Source organism: Hydra vulgaris, chromosome 09 (assembly GCF_038396675.1).
Source record: "Hydra vulgaris chromosome 09, alternate assembly HydraT2T_AEP".
Taxonomy (NCBI): domain Eukaryota; kingdom Metazoa; phylum Cnidaria; class Hydrozoa; order Anthoathecata; family Hydridae; genus Hydra; species Hydra vulgaris.
This window is the reverse complement of record NC_088928.1, coordinates 453,484-480,843: the sequence shown is the minus strand read 5'-3', so window position 1 is coordinate 480,843 and position 27,360 is coordinate 453,484. Positions and strand designations below refer to the sequence as shown.

At 30.2% G+C, this 27,360-nt stretch overlaps 1 protein-coding gene across 1 annotated transcript in view; it reads right to left on the bottom strand.

Annotated features, from left to right (window-relative positions):
* Nucleotides 1–1,540: 1,540 nt before the first annotated feature.
* LOC100208468 (complement factor H) overlaps nt 1,541–27,360 on the bottom strand; it is a 44,698-nt gene continuing 18,878 nt past the window's right edge. The window contains exons 3-8 of the mRNA XM_065804426.1: nt 26,098–26,205; nt 19,196–19,390; nt 14,760–14,945; nt 11,714–11,941; nt 2,417–2,674; nt 1,541–2,071 (exon numbers count right to left, since the gene is read on the bottom strand). Of these exons, the coding sequence (XP_065660498.1) occupies nt 1,779–2,071; nt 2,417–2,674; nt 11,714–11,941; nt 14,760–14,945; nt 19,196–19,390; nt 26,098–26,205 (1,268 nt within the window). The 3' untranslated portion in view covers nt 1,541–1,778. The remainder of the gene's footprint in view (nt 2,072–2,416; nt 2,675–11,713; nt 11,942–14,759; nt 14,946–19,195; nt 19,391–26,097; nt 26,206–27,360) is intronic.

Genomic DNA, 27,360 nt, shown 5'->3' with positions numbered 1-27,360 from the left:
CCGTATTACGTGTTGCTTACTAGTAGCATCTATAAAGATAGTAAAGACGAAAAGAAGACAGGCTTGTTTTATCACCAAGTCTCGTGTTTTTTCTAGACATTTATATAAATACGATGTAACTAAAATAAAAAATGTGAGAAAAAAGAAAAATGTTTCAAAGAAGCTTGTATAAAATGCAAAATAATTTAATAGAGTCTTATTCTTAAGGAAGTAATTTAATCACAACAACATGAAGTCAGGGTCAGGGTAACCCTGATGAAGGTTTAGGGTCAGGGTAACCCTGATGAAGGTTTACGATCATGCAATACATATTCAAATTTCAAAGTTATTCGTTATAAGAAAACATTAAAATTCATTCAAGAAAACAAAAACCAACAACAACAACAAAACATGGAAAAAGAAAACATAAAAGTTAATTTACAATCGTAAGATACCAGGGCCGACTACACCGGAGGAGGAGGGGGGAGGGGAGGGGGTAGATGTGCTCCCCTCCCCCCCTCACTTTTTTTAATAAAGAACTTTTTTTTTTTTAAAAGGAAATTCTAGATACAAAGAACTTTTTTTTTAGAAATTTACGATTGTGCCCCCCCATAGATTCATTAATAAAATGATTTAGTAGCGAGTATTTAAATAACTAATAAATTGACTTAGTAGTCGAGCCTTTTGATCACAACTTCTAATAATATATAATTATTTTGTAGATACAAGAATGCAAAAGCTGCAGTTTATCATATGTGACGGAAAATAGTTGCATGTTAAAAAAACAAATAAGCATCTGAAATGCTTTAGTACATTCAGCAAAATTTATGTTTATGCTTATATCAAATAAGGATTCTTTGCAAAAAAATGCGATGATCGGAGACAAAAGACTCCAAAATTTTGCCAAACGTTAGAGTCATATGTTAATAAAATATTTTTTTCTCTAATTTTTAACTAAAGAAATATTCATGATGAATTTTTAATTTCATGCCATAATCTTTAGCGTTCAAATATTATGACCATGTAAGTTTTAAATCTCTCTTTATTTGAAGGGGTTACAAATTTTGCGGTCATAATTCTTGAAAATTAAGAGTTTATTCAATAAAAATTTAAAACAGTTAAAGTAGTAAAAAATATATTTTATCAACATTTTGCTCTCACGTTTGGGGCGAGGGCGTTGCAAATTTTGTTTTTTTTTGTTCCCAGGCTCCAATCATCGCAATTTTTTGCAAAGCATTATTTAATATAAGTGTAAACATATAGATATTTGGATTATGCTCTGTTTGGAAGTTAGCATTTCAAATACAAAAAAATGTTGGATCAATTACCTATCAAGTGGATAAAAAAAACGTCCTCTTAATCAGACGAATAATGGCTCAGATATAAATGAGATAAAAAATAGATATAAATGAGATAAAAGAATAAGGTAAAAGATTATATTTTTTATTAATCTGAATAAAAACAAAATAATTTTAATAATAATTTAATCCTATAGAATCAGTCAATCAAAATATCGATGCACCCTTTCCCATAGTAGTAAACTTTGATAAATTGATAATAATTTGGAACAATGTATTTATTTTAAAATAAGTCTCATATTTATAGTACAAAATTTTAATATACATAAAAAAAAAGAAAAAGATAACGCTACAAAGGATAACCCTAACAGCGTATAAAACTATACATTTATATATAAAAAGCATTTAAATGATTTAATAGAAATACAATAATAATATAAACTTCTTGAAAAGCGTAAGCAATCGGTGAGCTTTGTTTAAATTACAAAGTGTAAACCAAACTTAATCATTAATTAAAGGTTGGTTGTCGTCATCATACTCGATATTTTCATCATTTTCATGAGATTTTTGTTCATTTGTAACAGTTATAGATTCTGATTGACTACTGGGGAAATTCTTTTGTACTTCAGCGTACGCAGCTCCACAATAAGGTTTAAGAACAAAATGTTCAACAGGACTAACAGATTCTGTAATTTCTTGAATTGCACCTGCTTCTGTAACTTCTTGAATACTTTCGTATGCATTCTCACCAGAAACTTCATTTTGAGAAGAATTATTTGGAGAAGCAGTATTTTCTGTTAAAAAAAATAAATAAAAAAAAGTTCTCTTTAACAAGTTGTTTATATACAAAATAAACATTTGTTTATGAAAAAAATTATATCTTATACCGTATTAGGCGGGGTTAAATCTCGTCAAATATAATGATACGTTAAATTTTAAAATTTTTATAATAATAAACAAAAATATCAACCAAAACTATCAACCAAAAATATCAACCAAAACAAAAATATCAACCAAAAAAAAGATCACTTTAAAAAGAATTATTGCTTAAAAGAACTGAAAAATTATAAATAAATATAAATAAATAAACTATAAATCTGAAAATTTTATAATTTTTTCAAAGATATAATTATTTTTACCATTATATGGTGGTGGCTGAAGTCTTCGAGCCAGCATAGCTTCATCGTATGATGGCAGTACAACGTGAACATCATTAGAATAATAAACAAAGGAACATCTATCATCATCTCCATTAATATACCGTTGACGATTTATTCTACGAGCTATTCGTCGTCTTTGACAGGCAACAGCTACAATAAGCAACAAGAGAAGCATAAGAAGACCTCCAGCTGTGCCAGCAACAAGAATAAGCGGTTGAGTAGAAGAGTCTTGTTTCGCTACGAAAAATTTCAAATTATTAGAATTAAAACAACTCTGTTATCAATTTAGCTACAAAAATAATAACATTTCGGATATGAGTTCGCGCGCGCGCGCGTGTATATATATATATATAATACATATATATATATTACATATATATATATAATACATATATATATAATACATATATATAATACATATATATATATATATATAATACATATATATACATATATATATATATATATATATATATATATATATATATATATAAATATATATATATATATATATATATATATATATATATATATATATATATATATATATATATATATATATATATATATATATATATCAATTTAGAGAAATAACTATGTAACTGTTTAGGGACAAAGTTCTTCAAGCTTTATTCATCACAAAGTTCATTATTTGTACACGAAAATTAATAAATTAATCAAAAAAAAGTATTAAAAAAAGTTGATTTCCTTCTGGACAAAACAAGTGCAACTTGACAAAATGTTGACCAAGCTGTATTTCGCTATCAATATTCTAATGGCGAATCCTTTGTTGTCGATCAAAGCCTTGCATCTTCGAGGCATAGATTCGATCAGGTGATCAATGAAACTTTGTGGAATTGCTGCCCAGGCCTTTTGGATTTGTTCAAACAGTTGATCCTTATTACAAACACCTTCACGATTAATTCTGCGGTTGACGATCTCCCACAGGTTCTCGATAGGGTTGAGATCGGGAGATTGAGGCAGCCAATCCATCACCTATAGGTGGTTGTCTTGAAACCACTGCTTGACTACTTTTGCAGTGTGTTTCGGATCGTTGTCTTGCTGAAAAACCCATTTTATTGGCATATTTCATTCAGCATGAGGTAACATAACATCTTTCAGGATATTTTTATATATGAAACGGTCCATTATTCAATCGTTTCGATGTATTGGACCTAGTCCGTTAGCAGAAAAACACCCCCAGACCATTTCATTGCCTCCACCATGCTTCACGGTCTTATGGCAGTAACGTAAATTGAGACGTTTTACGGCCGGTCGACTTACACGGCAAATGCCATCGCTCCTAATGATGTTGAACTTTGATTCATCATTAAACAGGACAGTTCGCCATTTCTGCACATTCCAGTCAATATGAGATGTAGCAAACAGGAGTCTTTTCTTCTGGTTTTTTAGTGAAATCAGCGGTTTCTTTGCTGGGCGTCCAGAAAACAATCCGGCTTCTACAGCAAGTCGTCTGATTGTTCGGTCCGATACAGGCAGCTCTAATTGCTTTTGCATCTTTTTTTTTTTTTTTTTTTTTTTTTTAAACATCTTCGCTTCCAACAAAGGCTGCAAGCAGCCACTAATTAAAGTTGGAAGTTACTGTAAGAGAAAAGATGAAGATTGTAGAGCAAGATAACGATTGACGGACGATTTAAAAGATTGCAAATTATATGAATCAGGAAAGCAAGATGAAGGAAGCGAATTCCAAAGAGCTGACGTTCGAGGAAAAAAACTAGACGAATAAGCGTTTTTGGAGCACTTAGGAACAGTCACAGAAAAAGGATGACACTTAATTGAATGACGAGTAACACGAGAATGAATTTTAGAAGATGGCACAAGAGATGCTAGCTCTTTCGAGCAGTGCCCATTATAGTATTTGTAGAAAAGAGAAAGAGAAGCAACATTACGACGATGTGATAATGGTTGAAGGTTGGCTGCAAGAGCAGGTCCAACTATGTTTACAATGCGTTTTTGCACCTTGTCTAAAAGAGAAAGGGCATCATTAGAAGATCCGCCCCAGATATGGCAACAGTATTCCATACAAGGCCGGATTTGAGATTTATAGAGGTAGAGAATAGAATCCAGAGTAAGAAAGTGGCGAGCTCGATAAAGAGATGCAACCTTAGCAGATGCTAATTTTGCAACCGATTTGATTTATGGTTTCCAAGAAAGATTGGAAGTAAGAGTTAATCCTAGAAGATGAAGAGTAGGTGACTCATCGAGTACATCACCGTTCATAAATATAGGAAGATCTAAATTATTGCGATAACGATTGGCTGAAAAAAATTGAGTTTTATATGAATTAAAGTTCACCAGCCACTGTGAGCCCCATGCTGTAGCAGAAGTGAGATCCTTTTCAAGCTCAAATGCCCCCTCCAGGCAATCAGAGGGTGTTGGTTTCTTATCACGACAAGAATAAATGGTAGTATCATCAGCAAACAATGCCACCTTAGATGTGAGAATATCTGGAAGATCGTTAATGTAAATTAAAAAGAGTATAGGGCCAAGGATAGAACCTTGAGGAACCCCTGAACTTACAGAATAAGAAGAAGAGTGTTGTCCATCGAGGACAACTTTTATGCTACGATTGGAAAGGAAGGATTCAATGATCTTAAAGATGTTGCCGGATACACCGTAAGAAAAAAGCTTATGGAGAAGACCAGCATGCCAAACTTTATCAAACGCTTTTGAAATGTCAAGAGCGATGGCCTTAACCTCTCCACCTTCATCTAATGCACGATAAAACCTTATCGACTTATGGGACGGTAGTTAGACGAATCAGATCGCTCCCCAGAATTTTTGAAGATAGGGATAACAGATGCCAATTTCCAGCAGGCTGGAAAGCAAGACTCTGATAAGCACTTGTTGAATAGTTTTGAGAGTATAGACGACAGCTCTGGAGAACACTTCTGCAAGACAATAACAGGTATGTTGTCTGGGCCACAAGCTGTAGAAGAGTCTAGACAGGAAATCGCTTTAGATACAGATGCTGAAGTGATATGAATGTCAAGCAATGAATCAACCTGTTTGTTGGCAATATCAGGTAGAACGCAATTAGTGGAATCAAGAGATGATATTGATGAAAAGTTTTTAGCAAACAGTTCGGCTTTGTCTTTAGGTGAGGTGACAAAGTCTGAACCATACAAGAGAGGTGGAATTATAGATTTGCCGTTATTATTGATATTATTAAAGATTCTCCAGAAGTCACGAGAGCCTAATTTTTGAGATGAGATACGAGATTTCATGACCTGAGAATAGCGGGTTTTGGCGTTAGACAAAACCTTTTTACAGTTGTTTCTAGCAGTAATGAAAAGACGTCTGTTTTCTGGAGAATTGTTTTGCTGATAAATATGGAAGTAACGGTTTCGATTGGCAATCGCAGCAGCACAGTGTGAGGAAAACCATGGAGGAGAGTGAGGCTTGACCTAGAATCGTCGAGAGGGAATAAAAGATTCCATGCCAGCCTGAATCCACGAAGTTATATAAGAAGCACATTTGTCGACAGGAAGTTGAAAGATTTCTACCCAAGGGCCATCACGAAGAAAATCACGGAAAGAATCCCAGTCAGCTTTACTGTAGTTGTAAGAGGTTCGATAGTAGGGGTATTCAGGTGATGAAGAAGAATGAGATATTAGTTTTAAAGAGACCAAACTGTGATCAGAAGCACCTAAGGGTGAATGTGGAGAAACTGAGCACTGACTAGGATCAGAAACAAGACATATAGATATCTCGACTGATGATATCCAGGGATCCTTCTTGACGGATCAGACGATCATAGAATCCTTTCTAGAAGTGGTGGAACGCGGTCTTCCACCTTTGTTATCTGCTGCCAACTTCTCCGTAGAACGATATTTGGAACATAGTCTTGATACGGTCCATTTTTTCACGCAATATTTATCACAAATACTTTTTTGTAACATTCCACTTACGAAATCGCCAATAATTTTCTTTCTTAGTTCCAATCCAAGACTGTCAGGAGCCATTTTTGCACTTGAAGTCATAAAAATAATAAAAATAAATAATCACGCTTCTCAAGGCTTACCGTGTTACATTTACCTTGTGAAGATACAATAATGCTCTGTGGAACACAATATCTTGGTTGGATGTGGACTGTATTGATGTAATGAAACACTTGTTGTATTTCACTTCTTGTATTGATGTTCTTCGATAAAACACTTTGATAAAACTCACTTCGATAAACTGTCTTAATAATACTGACTGATTGACTTCCATATACTGACTGAATTACATGTTGATTTACATGTCTTTTATATAGTAAAATGAATTTGTGTGAACCTGTTCTGGAAGATTCTAGATGCTTCTTTTCGATGCTTCTGGATGCGTCTGGATGCTTCTGAATGTTTCTGGATATTTCTGGATGCTATTAGACGCTTCTTCTGGAAACTTCTGCATGCTTCTGGAAACTTCTGGATACTTCCTTTAATTATTAAAAAACTTCCGTGACGTTGACATGGACCAGACTTAAGAAAATGAAACAAACCAAAAAGGTTGCAAAATTCTGCCTGTGTGCTGTCACCTGTCAGCTGATTGCTCATGTCATGGCATGCTATGACTCCAGACTCCTGAATGTTTGCTGTGGTAGTATAGTTCGTTTCGTTTTTAAGACATGTAAAACTAGGAAAACTTATTAGCATTGTTCGATGTTGGTTGCAATTGTTTTGTCCAAAACTGTATATATATGTATATATATATATATTTATGTTTTACTCTTACTATAATTTAGTATATTTAAAACCACTGATCTCAAAATATAACTGGATAGCGTATTCCATTGTTTTTTGGAAAAAAAATTGAAGCCAAAATTGGCCTCCCAAGATAGCTGCGATCAAAGTTTTTAGCGGGGAACGATGTACAAGTCTTATTGACTTTACAGTAATATGAAAGAGATAATTAAACAGAGTTTTGAAAGAAAAACAAGACAATAAAATTTAACTTTTAAAAAGTTTAAAGAAATGTTTAAAAAATTAGACAATTAAAGAAATTATTTATTTAAATATTAAAGCTCAAAGTATTTGATATTTTTTAAGTGCAATTTACGATTAAATTAATATTTATGTATAATTTATGTACCTTTTAGTTCTTAGTTATCCAATGCAGTGTGCTAGAAGGTTGATAACATAACTGCATGGTAAGTGGCAGTGGTGTCTACCTACATTTTTGAAATTTTTTTTATTTTCAATAATACAACATGTAGTTGTGTTACTAACCTTCTATCACAAGCATTGGGTAGTTAAGAACTAAGAGATACACAAATTATATAGCAAATGCTAATTATTTTAAATCTGAGATTTCTGCACAAGCAAACAAATATTTTTTCTACATTACTATTACACAAACTAAAATTAAAACTCGTACTTAGTTTTACTGAGAATTTGTTTTTTATTTTATTATATTTATTCTAAAAAACAAAAAAAAAGAAAGTTAATATACAACAAATTATTGTAAGAATATGTTTTGTTAAATAAAAAAAAAATTTATATTCGAAATTTATGTAAATATGTAATATTCTGTTACTTTTATGAAAAATATCTTATGCTAAACAAAAAAGTATATTTTTATTTGAAACTTTTCAATATTTGAGCTTAACATATAAAACTTGATTATCATCAGTTTCTTAATTTTCATATAGCAGTTCCTTATATCTGCCGCCATCAAAAAATTTTCTTGTGGTTTATGTATTTATTTATTATGAACTTTTATCAACAACTGAAATGAATGTTTTCAGTAGGAGGTAGGACGGTTACTGATTTTAGGTATAATGTAAAACCAGAAAACACTAGCATGTTAGTTTTTGTGAGTCAAAATTACGCAAGGGTTCCTTCTAACTCAGCGATTGGGAAAAAACTTGCGAAGAAGAGCTATATGAATTACCAAATGTCACACGACCAAGAAGACTCACCAACAGGGAAAATCACATAGTCAAACTGAAACTAAAAAAAGAGGTGCACCTCAAAAGACTTCTCCAACTCTATCAGATACTCAAACTGGTCCTGAACCTAAAGAGCAACAACAGCTACAGTTAGATACTCAAAAGAGTCAAAGGACTCTAGCTCAAAAAGAAAGGTATGAAAGGTACTCAAGGTAAAGACCAAAGTCAAAATGTCTCTTTGTTTATTCCAATGACACTCCAGCAAAAAAGCAAAATTCAGTAATATAATGAAGTCGAATTGGAAGGGGAATAAGAAAAAAAAGTAGAGAGCTTGCAAATATTTTATTAGAGACAGATGATGAAATATCTGATGATTAATTTTTTATTAATAACTTGTTTGTTTAAACTGTAAATGTAAAATTTACTAATAGAAATACAAAAAGCAATTTAAAAAAATCCTTGTTTAGTTTTTCGGTAACCAGCAAAAAAAGCGGTAAATAGTGATAAATGCGGTAAATTTGCGAATTACGCATTTTTACGCAAAATTACCGCGGTAATTACGCATTTTACTCAAATTTATGCATTTTTACCAAATGTGCGAAAAACGCCGATGCTTAAATTACTGAAAAAATTTTATTATATTAATTTTGGCACTTCAATAAAATAAACAAAATCAAATAAATAATAGTTTTACATTTTATTTCAGAAACAAAACAATAATATAAAAAAAGGTTTTTAGTCATTGAAATAGCAGTGGTATCTGAAAATGGAGAAAAGTTAACAAAACATTAAAAAAGTTAAATTTTAACATTAAAAAGTTAAAAATAAGTACTACTAATAATATGATAACTTGGCGTTGTCATTTTGCTGCCGTAATGCATACCATCCTCGTTGAACAGCATTTCGTTAAATTAGCAGCAGAAATTGCGTATTTATTGTCTCCCAAAAGGTTTTCAATAGGGTTTAGGTCAGGTGACAAGGCAGGCCACTGCTTAACCTCAACCCCATTGACCTTAAACCACTATTTCGGGTTGTTGCCTTGTTGAAAGACCCAATTTAGTGGCATATCTTTATTAGCTTAGGGCAGCATACCATTAACCTCATAAATAGGGCCGACATCATTATATGAGAAGCAGCAATATACAATGACACCATGTTTCACTGACTAATTGCAACATTTTTAAAATTCTGTATTAGCTGGACGCCTTACATATTGTCTTGAAACTGTACCTCTATAAAGAATGATTTTTGATTCATTAGTCCATAATACATTGCAAAACTCTTTGATGAGCCAATTCAGATGTTGGTTCACAAATTGCAAATGTTTAGCAGTATATTTCTTGTCAACAAAAGGACCTTTGTGGAATGTGTGTATATAAACTGTTCTCTCTTAAGCACCTATGAACAATTGTGTCACTCACTTGTAATTCCAGATCATCTTTGATTTGCTTGGCCGATGAAAATGGTTTGCTTTTAACATATCTAACAATTGATTCCAACAGTTACTGTAAAATATCAGAGTACTAACAGTGCCATGTTGCGCATGCATGGTGTCTCTGTTTGTACTTATGGTGTGCATTGTCGAGGCCACGTTTGGAGCTCTTTGTTATGGCTTAAGGGTTATTAATAGTAACGAGGCAATTCCTTGGACTATTAGATAGTGTACTGAGTACTACCTGTGCTTTGAGTCAAGTTCTTCAACCAACTTAAAAAATGACTGAAATATATATTACAAATTATATTACATATTATATATATATATATATATATATATTATAATTTATATTAATAATATAATACTACAATATTAATAATATAATATCATATAAATATATAAGTTTGTAAATCTAAATGTATTTCTCTGCATATATTTTTCAAAAATGTTGTTTTTTGGGACACCTTAATATATATATATATATATATATATATATATATATATATATATATATATATATATATATATATATATATATATATATATATATATATATCTTTATAACATACTTTCACCATGTTATAGATGTACAAAAAGTTATTAAAAATCCATGCTTGGAGCCTCAATCCATTCCTTCAAAAAAATGAAGCACTCGACTTTTTAAATTCTGATGAACCTAGTAGCTCACCTACAACAATACTTCTTCAGCGCTAAACTTCTACAATGTCAAAAAACACTCTTTTCTCCAATAGCAATAACAAACACGCCTGAGACCGAAATGATATTGGCCCTTGGGTAGAAATCTTTTGCCTTCCTGCTGATAAATGTGTTACTTATGTAACTTCTTGGATTCAGACTGGCATGGAATCTTTTATTCCCTCTCTACCATTCCAAGTTGAGTCTCACTCTTCTACATGGTTTTCCTCTCATTGTGGTGCTGCAATTTCAAATAATAACAACTTCTTCCATATCTATCTTCCGCTATTCCCAGGTCATAAATCTCATATTTTATCTCAAAAACTTGGCTCCAGAGACTTCTGGAGAATCTTTAACAGTGTCTATAAAGAGGGTTAATCTGTTATTCCACCTCTCTTGCATGATTCAGATTTTGTTACCTCATCTAAAAACAAAGCTGAATTATTTGCTGAGAATTTTTCATCAATCTCATCTCTTGATTCCACTAATCACACCCTACCTGATATAGCCGAAAAACATATCAATACAGCTTGTGTGTCTGATATGATTTCCTGCTTAGAATCTTCTACAGCTTGTGGTTCGGACAATATACCTGATATAGTCTTGCAGAAGTGTTCTCTGGAGCTGTCATCTATACTTTCATAACTATTTAACAAGTGCTTATCACAGTCATGTTTTCCAGTCTGGTTGAAAGTAGCAACTATTATCCCAATTTTTATCTAACTACCATTCCATTAGTCTTTATACCATCCAATTAGTCTAAAAAATTATTCTTAATTCTTAATCGTCTAGTTTTTTTCCTCGAACATCAGCTCTTTGGAATTTGCTTCCTTTTTCTTAGTTTGCTAATTCATGTAATTTGCAAGTCTTCTGTTAATCGTGATCTTGCTCTATAAACTTCATCTTTTCTCTTTCAGTAACTTTCAACTCTAATAGTAGTTTATTGCAGCTATATTGATAGTGAAGTTTAAAAAAAAAAAAAAAATTACATTTTCTCAATTACAATAATTTTATCAAAAGTAACAACATTTTTGCATTTATTGAACTCTCATTTTCTAAATTTACAGAAGGAGAGTAATAATGAAAACAAAAATAGTTTTTTAGAATTGCTATTTTCATGCTCACAGCGGTGTATATATATATATATATATATATATATATATATATATATATATATATATATATATATATATATATATATATATTTATACACACTCATAGACAGACACACAGACATAACAATGGTAATCACCTTTTTCCAAACACTTAATTGAACTTTGTTGGTCACAAAAACTATCTAGCAATATGCATTTTGGAACAATCCCAATCCAATTTCCGTTGCTACATGTAATATGACTATCTCCTGATATCACATAGTTTTGTTTACAAGTATATCTGAAAGTAGAGCCATCAAGGAAATCACCACGCTTTATATCTGTATTGCCATTAACAATATAAGCAGGCGATGAACAGCTTTTTACTAAAAATAAAAGCAAAAAAATTCCTTAAAACTATAAGCATTTATATATTTAAATATTTTCCTTAAGTTTTTCATTCTGTCAGTTCAATTATTTTTAGATTCTTTATTTATGCATCTTGGATTTTCAGTTTTTATTTATTTTGTTGAATTTTTATTTCTTATTTATTCTGGATTTTTATTTATTCTGTATACTAAAAATTTTTTTAAATTAATTGTCTAAATTTTACTGCAATAAGTTTATTATAGTTACTATTATTAGATGTGATAAAAATATTAATTATATAATTAATTGATATGCTGGATCTTCAAGTATTAACTTTTTCTTAGCCTTTGTATTATTGTAAATCTCCTTGAAATATTACATCTTATTTTAAAATGTATATTTCATCTGATAGAACCATTCTGAGTAAAATAATTGCCTTGAAATAATTTAATTAATGACACATCAAAACATGTTCCTAAATTACAACAACCTAGAGTATTTTATACTATGTAACCTATTTAAAAAATGCTAGATCAAAAGAATTAATTACTTCTTGCAATAAGCACAAATGAGAAACTGTATGATCTAAAAGCCCTTGCAGACAGCTGAACAGTCTGACACTACAATTTAAGCTTCTGGTGGCATGCAGTTTTTGTTTTTTTCCATTATTAAAAGAATTGTAAGTTGGGTAAATTTTTGACCCAATAGTAATGGCTTTATTTCTCAGTGTTTGGTAGGCACTTTTTCAAAAATTTTCTTAACTAAAATGAAGTTAAGGCTGTTGAGCAGAATTTATCTAAAGCTCAAAAATGGTGTTCTTTAGATTCACTATTAGGGGTAATAAAAAAGTTTTAAAAAAATACATAAAAAAGAGAAAACACAAAAACCGGATGCAATAAAAACTATAGCATCTAAAGCTCTTGTATGGACATAGCTTGGGGGTTATTGAAAACAACCAAATAATCTATAATTAAATATAGAATTATTATTGACTTTTTATTTTTTACATAAAAAACTTGTTTAAAAAAAAAAAAATTCATAAATAGAAAATAGTTTTCTTGCTTTCCTGTGCATTTGTTATTTTCCTCTACCAAAGTTGATACAAGTTGAGGAAAAAAGCGGATAAGAATACAACAAAAATAAAAATTAATAATTTGCGCTAGAAACATGGAAAATTTTTTAATTTTCAAATGTTTTTGCTAAACTTTAATGTTTTAAAAACATTAAAGTTTAATTGATTAACAATTAAAAAAGATGAGGTTTTCTTAACTGATCAACAATTGATGAGGATGAGGTTTTCTTAATTGATTAATGATTGAAGAGGATAAGGTTTTCTTTACTGATTAATGATTGATGAGGATAAGGTTTTCTTAATTGATCAACTATTGTAGAGGGTAATCTTTTCTTAATTGATTGACGATTAAAGAAAATAAGGTTTTATTGGAAGCAGGAGCAGATTATCATGTACGATGGATGTTAAAAGTCATCTATCTCTTGAAAATACACTTATTCAGGAGTCAGTTTAAATTCACTCAACAAGAAACTACTTCTTGCCTCAAATTTTCAATGCGGCATTAATCTATGTGAAAACATGGATAACTTGTCTAAATTTTTTGATTGCCCAATCAATGATCTCAATCTTGTTCATTTAATAATTAGGTGCAGATAAATATATAAAAATATATTCAAATAGATTATTTGCACAATCAGTCGTCATCTGAGGTATTTAGACGCAGAACAATTACTGTTCAGCTTGTTCTCTTCACATATTTCTAAAAACACAAAGGAAAGTCTGTTATAAAAAAGTTCATATAGCCAATGGACGGAACTTCCAACTTATTATTTCACAAAATCCATCATTAGCGCAATCAAAGTAGTATACTATTCTTCAGAATGAGCTAATACATATGAGTGATATTTAAGTTAACGTTAAGTAAAATTAGAAGTAATGAAAATAATGTGAATGAAATCTAAAATTAGGAAGAATGAAAACTGGAATAGAATTGAATATCAACATAAGAAACATTGACATTGAAAAAAATCGACATTAGAAACAAAAGTAGAAGTTAAATTATTATTACTGATTGAAAATTGAATTCAAAAGTAAAATTTAACAAAAATATTTTTGATGACAATTTATTTATACTTCCGTTATTGTTATTACATGTCTGACCATCAATTTGGTCCTGTGCTCTTTGGCTTGTTTGTCATGCCTTATAACAAAAGATTAAGTGTATCATTGAAGTAAGAGTCAAACTCTTACGCCAACATCATTTAATCTTTTGTTACAAAAAAATATAAATATTTCAAGACACTAAAGAGTTGATAAAACAAATGATATGATGAATGAATGAGATGATGAATGAATGAGTTGATAAAATAAATAAGATGATGAAGACATCATTAAAGATGAGATTTTTTTTGAAATTAAACAAGAATATGTGATTGAAATTCAAGCATATATTTTCTTACAGTTTCAAAAAAAGTCTTATCAATTAGTCAATTCAATTGAATTACTAAATGACTGTTTTAAAACTATTGTTTGATTATTTATATTGTATTATATTATATTAAGAAATTGCTTTAATATTGTTGTCTTGAAACTTTGTTAATGATACTTAATAAGTTAATATTCTGTTAAAAATTTCCAAAAAAACTAGATAGGAGTGTATATAATACACTCCTATCTATCTGTATGTATATAAAACTAATATGATTTGTTATATATTAATATGATTTGTTTTCTAATGTATGCATATAAAATTAATATGATTTGTGAAAATAATCACTAAACAATTAAAACTTATTTATGAAAAGTTCGGAATAAATACCTACATTTAGGGATGCATGTAGGCCAAGGTGCAGACCAGCCTCCATCAATCAGACATGTTGATACAGCTGAACCCAGTAATAAAGTATGATCACAATAAAATTGTACTACAGAGCCTATATGGTAACTTGTTTTCATAGGTTGATAGTGCACCAAAGAGTCGCTTTTGTATATATTTTCACATTCTATTTCTATGAAATATTAATTTCTATGAAATATTACAAAAGTATATTTATTAGTAAAGCTGTTATGATATACATCAGTAACAAATATTTAATTTGTAACATATATATATATTATTATTATTTCGATGTACTATTTAGTTAAGTATTGTTTGTCTCACTTTTTTGTGTTATACTTGCTCTATTTAATACTTTGTTATGTTATACTTGCTATTTTTATACTTGCTATGTTTAATACTTTTTTTATAACTCAATTTTATTACAAATTTTAATGAAATAAAAGACAAATACAGATCTACTTTCTTTAATATGTTTACATAATAAAGAAAGAATTGAAAGGATTGGTGCTAAAAGTAATTTAAGTCAAAAAATATATATTTTAAGGAAATCGAGTTTGATCAAATACAAAGCTCTTTAAAATAACCATTTGAAATTACTGATTAAATTAAGTTTTTTCAAATGATTATTTTTTGTATAACTAATGTACTTTTAGCGGAAAGGCCTTCAATTAACATATCGTTAATAACTTTAATTTTACTATAAAAACTAATTATATGAAGGATGTGGAGAAGTAACAGCATTTTTATATAACTTAACAAATTTTTTTATGCGAGGTACTTGAAGCTTATTTATGTCAAATCAAATGTATTTTGAAATAGATTTTTACATTTCATGGAATATTTACATACAGTACAATTTTTGTTTTGTTATTCACCTCCTCAAGGCCATGAAGGCCATTACAGATGAGGAGGCTACTCAATAGTGGTTATAACCCTCTCTCAACTCTATAACTCCGAAACACGAAACTCGACGAACAAGGCCGCTGCGCGGTGAAACAAGTTGAGCGCGGTACTACCAGGGACGTGGTGGGGATCGAACTCGGAACCTCTCGCTTCTGAAGCGAGCGCTTTACCACTACACCACTACCGCATACAATTACTAAAAACACAAGCATTACAATACTAAACAGAACATTTTATTTAACTATAACAAAATAAGAAGCCTAAACAAAATATACCTATTTAATTTATTCTTTATACTTGTTTAACATAGGGTAGATTAGGGTAATATGAGCACCTTAAGCAAAAATTGGATTATTTTTAAAAATAATTATGCTGGATTCAACATATTTTGAATAAACAACTTTTAGGGATCACTACTCATGATCCACTTAGATATTTGGGCACCTGAAATTTTATCTTAAAAACACTGAGGTTTTAAAAAAGTAGCAAAAGTGCTCCTATTACCCAGACTACTTGGTAATATAAGCACTTTAAATTAGCTCAAAAAAATAACATTAAGTAGAAAATATCAACCTAACAATTAGAACTAATTTTTGGAATATAATGATTCGTTATTAACAAAACTAATCATTAAACGATCAAATTTTAAGCCACTTTTTATTGAAACAATACTACTTTGTTTTATGCAAATTAAAAAAAAATGTCCTTTATTTTTCAATTTTATTAACTCAAACCTCTGAGTGATAAAAATTCAAATTTTTTGAATTTAAATTACAGAATATTTAGAATTACTATATTTTTAATAATTTATAAATCAAATTTTTCCAAAGCAATGCTAATTTTTTTGGTTATATCAATCAGTGATTGAACTTTTGAACGGTTGTTTCTAGAGCCTTGCTGATTTTTCTCAAGACACTTGACTTTTTCCAGAGAGTTGTAGAGTCTATTGTGCATAGCTTTCTCAAACAGTTTGCTTATATTTGAGAGAAGAGAAATCGGGCAATAATTTGAGTAATCAAGTAGAGAATCTTTTCATCTATTGGTCTCACTTTACCTACTTAAGCATATCTAAGAAAACTCCACTTCTAAATGATTCATCATTATGGAGAGTGGCTTTGAGATTTTTGGAATAAGCTTAAGAATAAAAGTGGGAAGGCTGTTTGAGCCAGACTTTTCTTTATTTTCAAGATTTATTAAGAGATCTGATATTTATTAAGAGATCCAACTCAATTTCAGTCACTGGCTCATAGAAGAACTTATGTTAGGATTTTTTAATGTTATAGGATTTTTTTAATTTTTCAGATGCAATACTCTCCAACTTTTTCTACTTTTATCCCTACTCTTTTCTCCTAAAGCTAACAAGTCTCTATAGGCAGATACAAAATCATTTGCATTTTTGCATTTTACATGCTTAAATAACCTTATACTTTACACAACCTGAAAGATGCTGTTGTTATTTTTAATCTTTGCCCAAAATTTTGTTCTTTAAATCATACCCTTATCTAAAATTTTGAGAATAGTTGTGTTGATGTTTTAAATTTATATTTGTTTATAAAACGTTTTCAGCATTTAATAAAGGATGATTTTGACTTTGTTACTTTGATAACTTCTAAACTTCTAAACTACGCAATACAACTCAACTTATAAGCAATACAACTCAACTTATATGCAATACAACTTAACTTACAAGCAATACAACTCGACTTGATAGTGTTTAAAAAGTTTTACTTGTACATTTAACTTATACAAACAAACATATGGTCTAAAAGACTGACAGACATATATGGAATGTTAAACTCGTTTTTATTTTAAACAAATTCTCTCCTAGAAAGAAATTATCAACTTAAGAGTTAACAGAAAACAATGAAACTTCATAGAAAAACTTCAAAACAAACTTTATGGAAAAAACTTCAAAACGAACTTCGTGGAAAAAATCTAGATAAATAAAAACTTTATAAATCCGGAAAACATGAAGACTTAAGAGATGTTCAAAACACCCAACTTCTTGGAAAAATATCTAAATTAATAAAAAAATTATGAGCATGAAGGGACAAGCACATTAAAAGGATGTAAACTTGTTGAATAATGAGTCATACTAGATCTAGTTTTAGTAGATAGAGAAAGTGATGATAACTCTTTTGAGCATCGACCATGGTAATATTAATATTGTAGAAAAGAGGAAGAAATGCAGAACCTCAAGCTTGCCAGCTAAAGCAGGTTCAAAAACGTTTGCAATGAATTTTTGGACCTTGTCTATAAGAGACAAATTCTCATCATTAGAAGAATTAGCCCAAATGTGACAACAAGGTTTTAAACAAGGACAAATAAGAGCTTTATAGAACTAGAGAATGGAATCAGGAGTAAGATAATGGCAAACACAATAAAGAGAAGCAACCTTAGCAGATGCAAACTTTGCTATTGATTGTATATATACTTTCCATGAGAGGTCAGTAGTGAGCGATAATCCAAGAAGACACCAATTCCAAGCTTTCTTGACAGATACAAGAGATCAGATTAAAAATCGGCTGCCAGTTTTAAACACTCAAAAAGCAATGACTTTTTGCAAAGCATGGAGTATATAGTTGAGCGGTCAACCACTTTCAAAGTAAGATTACTAAAAAAGATCATTACTAGAACAATACAGGACTAAGGATGGAACCTTGTGGTACCCCAATGATTACTGGAAATAAAAGAGAAAACCATGAGGATAGTGAGGCTTGACTTGAAATCAACAAAAAAGAATAAAAGCTTTCATGCTTGAATTTAAGATATGAATAAATGAGACACAATTTAAGATATTATAAATGAGACACAATTTAAAATATTATAAATGAGACACAATTTAAGATATTATAAATGAGACACAATTTAAGATATTATAAATGAGACACAATTTAAGATATTATAAATGAGACACAATTTAAAAGGCAACGAGATGGAAGACAGACTGAAGTAATCAACAGAAATTTTCTGCTTACTCCTTGAGACTTTGCCTTGGAAGCCTTTTAAAAGACAGTAGCAGGGTGATCATTAGGATTTTAATCCTGACCTGACACTTAACAACCTAATGAATTTTTTATAGGTGTTATATAATTTAGAGAATTTTATACATAAGACTAACCTACTACCTTTTGCGTTGGAGAATGCGGTACAAAAGCAAATTTGAAGTTTGAAGGTGTTCTTTAACACAAAAATGAGTTGGTCATCTTGTTTTAATCTTTATTCAGGTAATTTTATTTTAAAAAACGCTATCATGAATATGATGATAAAATCATTTTATTTTATTTTTTTTCCTTTTCAAAAAATAAGGTGAGCCAAGAAAACTATAGAATCCTGTCACAGACCATTGTAAAAGAATATTAACTTTTTCCAACAAGCCGTTTGATAAGATCCTTAAATTTTCCATCGCTTTAAGATCATATAAATTTATACTACAAATAAATTAAGAATTCAAAATTTATTTTACAACATAAATTTATAAAAATTTGTTATAAAAACAAAAAAAAAAAGAGAAACCTTCACATTTAGGAACATATTCTGGAATCCAACCATTACGACCGCAATGTGATTGAGTGTTACCTTTGGTGATTTTGTAGCCAGCAACACATGAATACTGAATTGATGAAGATAATGAATACTTGTTGGACTGAACTTTACCTGTTATAAGCTGAAATGTTCCATGTGGATAAAGAATGGGAGCTTCGCAGACTCCTGGTTAAAGAAAGGAAAAATTTTGCAAACATTTAAAATGTTCAAGAAATATCTTAAATAAAAAATTTGTAAAGTTATTTTAAAGTGAGGCTTAAAGTTAATTAAAAAAAAATTAAAATTTACATATATCAGAAAAATACCAGTCCTAAAAATCTTATTTAAATAAATTTTAATGTTAAACGCCATTTAGAATGTTTAACGTTGTTTAGAATGTTAAACGCTCTTTTAATAGACAAGTACTTTATTTGGTGTACAACTTTTTGTTCATAAAAAAAAAAATTCTATTACGAAAACCTTATGCCACTCTGTGTGCGTAACATCTATAAAATCAAATTAAGTGCATTAAATTTCTCCAGATAAAAATGCAGGCCTTCTTAATAATTAGATAATTAGTGCTTTTAAAAAATGTGCTGAAAAAACCTAAGTATATTTAAGAGAAACAAAAACTAATTTAAAAAAAGAAAACTCAATAAAAAAAAAATCTTAACGAATGATAAAATAAATAGAAGATAAACCAGAATAAATAATAGCTTAAAATTTATGTCTTGATTTAATTTAAAAATTTTTCACTATAGAATTTAGAAAAGATCAACATTTTTAAGTTATTTAATCCAAGCTTAATTAGATTAAAACTTAATTATTTAAAAGTTTAAAACTTGAATATTTTCTAATATCAACTAAGCAAATAATATAGAAAAAAAATAAAATTGGACTGTTAATATTGTTGGACGAGTCACGTTTTGAGATGAAGGCCAAATTAAGCAGTATGCAGCACGCAAAGTTATGGTTTGCTAACACTAATCTCAGGCATCAATCCCTAATATGATGCACCTTCACTTAAGCAATCCCAGTAAATATAATTTGGGGTAAAATCGTGTGCCAACAGTCATGTTGGTTTACACTATTCACAACAAGGTGAAACTCTCAATTCCGCAAAATATTTAAAAGAATTTATGAGAAATTCTCCTGATTTAAACCATCTCAAAAATGTTGATCTGAGAAATTTCATGATGAGTGGTGTCATAAAAAAAAATACCACATAAAGGTATTCTAACCAACAAACAAAACTTAACTTTTTAAAAAATATATATATATATTCTGGATATGACAGTAAAAAACAAAATAGAAAAGTATAAGTTTTTTTTTTGTTTTGTTATTTATATTCTCAAAGCCGAGAAGGCCACTACAGATGAGGAGGCTACTTAATAGTGGTTATAACCCTCTCTCAACTCTATAACTACGAAACACGAAACTTGACGAACAAGGCCCCTGCGCGGATAAACAAGTTGAGCGCGGTACTACCAGGGACGTGGAGATCGAACTAGGAACCTCTTGCTTATGTAGCGAGCGCTTTACCACTACACCACTACTGCACAAGTATAAAGTATATCCAAATGAGGCAATCACAAATATTTAGATTAAACCACACAATAATTATATCAAATCAGACTCAAAAAATAGCACAAAATTTCATTTAAGTGTAATGGTAATTTAAGTAACAAAACTTAAAAAATATTGACACAGGTAAGTAAAAAGTAAGTGACACAGGTATGTAAGTGGTGAAGTGGACACAGGTAAGTAAGAAGTAAGTGACGAAGGTAAGTAGGGGTGAACTTTAGGTGTGGTTTTACACAGGTAAGTAAGAAGCATTAACATCAAACAAGCATTGAAAAAAAAAAAATCAGTAACCTTTATCGGCACATAAAACATTTTGCATAAGCAACATTTGAAAAAACTATAACATTAAAAGTAAAAAACAAAATGTTTTTTTAAAAAAAAGAGTAGGGAGGCCCTAGGTATGTAAATAAAATCTAGAAACAGCCAGTTTTTATGACAGCCAAAATTAGTATTGATATGTCAAAACGAAGTTTAGAATAGAATTTATTAAAATATTGTAACATTTAATGCGTTCATAATTCAGATAGACACCTTAAAATTCGAAAAAAAAATTGAGTTTTATCTAAATTGAAGTTTACCAGCCACTGTTAACCCATGCTGTAGCAGAAGTAAGATCCTTTTCAAGCTCAAATGCCCCTCCAAGTGATCAGAGTGTGTTAGCTTCTTATCAAGACAAGAATAAATGGTAGTATCATCAGCGAACAATGCCACCTTAGATGTGAGAATATCTGGAGGATTGTTAATGTAAATTAAAAAAAGTATACTGCCAAGGATAGAACCTTGAGGAACCCATGAATTACAGGATATGAGGAAGAGTGCTGTCCATTGAGGACAGCTTTTATACTACGATTGGAAAGGAAGGATTCAATAATTTTAAGATGTTACCTGATACACTGTTGGAAGAAACCTTATGGAAAAGACCAGCATGCCAAAATTTATCAAAAGCTTTAGAAATGTAAAGAGCAATAGCCTTAACCTTTCCACCTCTATCTAATGTATGATAAAACCTATCAGTTATTACTGTTACCAAATTGGCTGTAGAACGAGAGGATTGAAATCCATACTGGTGATCAGAAAATTATTAGATTCAAGATGAGAGATTAAGTGTTTGTTAATTAAAGATTCAAAAACCATGCTTATAATAGGAAGAAGACTAATGGGACAGTAGTTAAAAGAGTTAGATTGCTCTCCAGAATTTTTGAAAATGAAGATAACAGATGCAGCTTTGCAGCAAGCTTGAAAACAAGACTCAATAAGCACTTGCTAAATAGTTTTGAAAGTACAGATGACAGCTCCAGAGAACACTTCTGCAAGACTATAACAGGTGTGTTGTCCGTACCACAAGCTGTAGTCTAAGCAAAAAATCACTTTAGATACAGAAGCTCAAGTGATATAGATGTTAAGCAATTAATCAACTTGTTTGTTGACTACATCAGGTAGAACGCAACTAGTGGAATCAAGAGATGATATCAATGAAATGTTCTTAGCAATCAATTCAGCTCTGTCTTTAGGTGAGGTGACAAAATCTGAACCGTACTAGAGAGGTGGAATAACAGATTTGCCCTTAATATAGATAATGTTCATGATTCTTCATAAGTGACCAGAGCCTAATTTTTGAGATTAAATGAAATGTCGTGACCTGAGATTAGCAGGCTTTGGCGTTTGACAAAACTTTTTTACAATGGTTTCTAGCAATAGTAAACAGACGTTTTTTTTCTAGAAAAATATTTTGGCGATAGATATGGAGGTAATGATTTTGATTAGAAATTGCAGCAGCACAATTCGAGGAAAATCATGAAGAAGAGAGAGGCTTGACTTAGCATTGTCGAGAGGGAATAAAAGATTTTATGACAGTCTGAATCTAAGAAGTTACATAAGAAGCACATTTTTCAACAAGAACACAAAAGATTTCTAACCAAGAGCGATCATGAAGAAAATCACGGAAAAAGTCCCAGTAAGCTTTAAGGTAGTTTTAGAGGTACAATGATAGGGGGATTCTGATAAAAAAAGAGAATGAGATAATAGTGAATGTGAAGATAATGAGCACTGACAAAGACAAACAATTTCTACTCGAGGGCCATCGCAAGAAAACTATGGAAAGATTTAGAGAAATTGAGAACTGACTGATCAGAAACAAGTCATAAATCAAGTAGAGAAGGTCAATGATACAGATTGTCTGGATAATAAGTTAGAAAGTTGACTATTTGAGTAAGAGATTGAGAAAGGCAAAAGTTTTAAAGCCTTAAAGCCTTTAAGGACTTTGATCAGAATGATCAAAGTTCTTAACCCTAACCCTAACCCTTGATCAGAATGATCAAAGTCTTTTCTGATCAATGATCAGAATTGATGAGAAAGGACATTTGATCAGAAACAACATTGAAAAGAGTACAATCTTGAGAAAAAGAAGATGAATATAAAGCAAAGACAAAGGCAATTGAGTGAAGTGGTGCTAAACAAAAGCACATAAAATTAATGGTCTGTGTAATCAAACCTAGTTTCCTGACAAATAGGTGAATTCTTATGAATGTAAATGCACAGGCCATGTGATTATTGGAGTCTTTACAAATTAAAAGAAGTTAACCATCAACATTAAGATCACGAGATGAGACAGCTAAACTCAAATTTCTCAAGTCTAACAAAGAGCAAGTAGGTCTGATGAACTTTGCAAGAGATAAGACTCAACAGAAGAAAAGTTAATCCGAAAACCACAACTATTAGTGAATAATAGACTTAGAGAACTTGGTGATAACGATGATTTTTTGAGTTTTATAGTTTTTGGTACATTAGTCATTCTTAAATTTCAAAGAACTTGACTCAAAGAACAGATAGTACTTAATACATTTTTAATAGCCCAAGCAATTGCCTAAATACTATTAATAAACTCTAAGTCGTAACAAAGGCCAAAATGTGGCCTCGACAATGCACACCAAAAGAACAAACAGGGGCACCATTCATGCGCAACAGGGAACTGTTAGTACTCTGATATTTTACAGCTGTTGATAAATCAGCCTCTCTGAGAGCTATCACAGAGTTCGGGAAACCTGACTACAAGCCGCCTTACAACCATAAAACTGAGTTTTAGAGCTGTACCCTCATTAGGAGATTTGCCTAGTCATAAAAACAGAGACACATGCAAAACTCATGCATTGTGTCAAGAAGATCCATCATTCATCATCCTAAACTGGAAATTATAAATACATTTGTGCCAGCCTAATAGGTGAAAAAGGGGTGGGAGGTTGCTCAACAGATAGAATCTGTTAACCCCTTAAGTCTTTTCCTAGGAGGCCTTCCACAAGACAGTAGCTGGATGCATTTAATGTCTGCCCAAGATGAGTATTTTTATTGTGACACTATCTCAAGCCTTTACTAAGTTTTTCAACAAAAGCCCCAAGGCAGGGGATGTTTTCGTTTGCTTCTCATAGACTTACCCTAAATAAGCTTATCGTACAAGGGAGCAGGAAACAATTTTATCAATATTACACAATTTAATATGTGTAAATATTTAATGTAATTTAATATATGTAAATATTTAATGTAATGTAAATATTGATTAAAAATTGTTTAAGGTATTAAAATATTTAATTACTAATTAAAATAATAATAAAATTAAATTTACTAAAATTAAATTTACTAAAACATAGTAAATAAAAATTTAAAATACTTTAAACAATTTTCAATAATAATTCAAAAATTGCGTTTATTATGTATATTTTATTATAAATTCTTAAATTAGTTTTCTCACCATAACTCAAGTAAAACAGTTACATCTACCGGTAAATTCATGTATTCAAAGAAATGCCTTAATATCAACTTCTTATTTTTGGATAAAACTAAACAAGGTAAACATAAATGATTGTAATGATGCTTCAAAAAATGATAATTAAAAATTGTCGAGCCACCGCTTTTAACTAGAGAGAGAGAGGGGGGGGGGGTTAAATCTCAAGAACTTCACACCCTTCTTCCCCTCCCTACAATCTCCTCACTGCCTCCTGCCGAAAAAAAAAGCGGTATCCTTAAATAAACTCTGGGTTCGTCACTGTATATATATATACACATCAGTGGTGTACACTGGATTTTTAGATAATTGAGTTTTGACACTTACAGGCATTGTGCAAACTTGAAACTTTTGTATGTTTATGCTTATATTGAAAAAGAATGTTTTGCAAAAAATTGGGGTGATAAGAGCTTGGGATAAAAAAAAAACCTTAATTTTTGGGCCCTTAATGTAGGAGCAATGAGTTTATAAAATATTTTCTTTAATATTTCTATCTAAATTTATATTCATCAACAAATTTTAAATTTCATACAATAATCTCTTATTTTTCAAAAACTAAGGTCATATAAAGTTTCAACCCTCCTCAATTTGAGGGGGCTGTAAACATTGCAGGGTCATAAAAACTGAACACTAAGAGATTATTGCATGAAACTTGAAATTTATTGATAAATATGAATTTAGATAAAAATAATAAAGAAAATATTTTATAAACTCATCGCTCCCACATCAAGGGCTGGGTGGGCCCAAAAATTAGGGTTTATTTATTCCCAAGCTTTAATCACCCTAATTCTTTGCAAAACATTCTTTTTTGATATAAGCATAAACATACAAAGGTTTGGAGTTCGCACAATGCCTGTAAGTGTCAAAACTCAAACATCTAAAAATTTAGTGTACACCACTGTACATATATATATATATATATATATATATATATATATATATATATATATATATATATATATATATATAAACACACACACACACACACATATGTATATATATATAGAAATATGTAGAAATTATGTTCATACTTCCAGTAAGAGTGCTCAACAGTGTGTTATACAATTTAAATTCATAAGCAAGAAGTTGCAACTTCTATCCCGACAACATCAAGTATAATGCTCAACAAGTTTCCCTGCACAACGACCTTGTTCATTAAGGATCATGTTTCGGAGTTATAGAGTTGAGTGGTTTAAAACTACAATTAAAGTAGCCTCCTTGACTATAGTGGCTTTCTTGGTCTTGTTCAGTTGGTTTAAAGGATGATATTTTGTTTAAAAAAACATTTATATACTATTTAGAAAACATCAAAAAATATAATTTCTTTAAATAATTTTTCTTTCAAAAACCGTTGATTATTTATAAGTATATAGTAACTACAAATCCACAAGGTATAATCTATGTCTAAAAAAAAAGGAAAACATTGTTACTATTTTTTTTAGCTGTAAAAAGAAAATCATGATATCTTATAAGGTACAATCTTGCACAAATGGACATTCTAAATACCTTTAAAAAAAGGAACAAATATACCTACTTTCAGTGCAATTCACTCCATCATAATTAATATCACATAGACATCTGTATTCATCATTTTCATATTTTTTACATCGACCATGATTACCACATTTATTATTACAATGATCTAAATATATATTTACGAAATAATAGAGTTTGTAAAGAGTCAACAAAAAGCATTAATGTAATTGCAAATACATATAAAATTAAACATTTTTAAAATTACAACAGAAACACAAACTAAATGAGTTAAAATTTTTTATCTTTTTGTGCTTTATACTGTTGTTATTAATAAATTTAATTTTTTTTATTTTACTATTTGATATTTTTGTTTCATTGACTGATTGGTTCTGAGATTATCGCAGCAGAGTGTATATACTTCATACTGTATACATATGCAGCAGAGTGTATATACTTTATACTGCATACATACGCGGCACAGTGTATATACTTCATACTGCATACATACGCAGCACAGTGTATATACTTCAACTGACTTAAATAGAGAGAACATGTGAGGAGCGTTCAAAAAATAAAAAAATCATCATTTTATAATTACTATGAAGCAACTACTTCTTAAGAAATTACTGTTAAGCAACTAAATTGTTGTGATATTGAACAGAAATGGACATATTTATGTTTTGGTAATCAAAAAGTTCTAATTGGATGTATATATCGACCGCTTTAAGCAACTCAGGATTACAACAACACCATTTTGGAATCGATAATTTCTTCTAAATTGAGTATTGATTCTTAAATGTTTATTGATTTATTACAGGTAATTTTAACTATAACATGATTGATAGGTCCAAAATAAATTCTCCATTCTCTCCTACTGAGATTGATTCTCAAGCTAATAAATTTATAGATTGTTTTGAAAATTGCTTCTTATATCAATGCGTTAGTAATCCAACTTACCAAAAAGCAAACTTTGAATCAAAAAATATTTTGGATTTTCTAATTACTACTAATAAAGAAAAAATCTGTTCCATTTGTTCCACTCATCTCCATTTAGGTTATGTAAAACAAGGTCATCATTTATTAAAATGCAAGTATATACTAAAAGTATCTAATCTAAGTAATGAACTTAAGAAGCTTATAAAATTGTATCATAAAGGTAATTACAAGTTATTCATAATGACAATGTTGATTGGGTTAAGGAATTTAACAACAAATTATTCAATGAACAGTATGAATTGTTTCTGTTTCATTACAATTATGAGTCACAAGAATATATTCCAGTAATTAAAAACTCAAAAATCAAATAAAACTCAATATAATT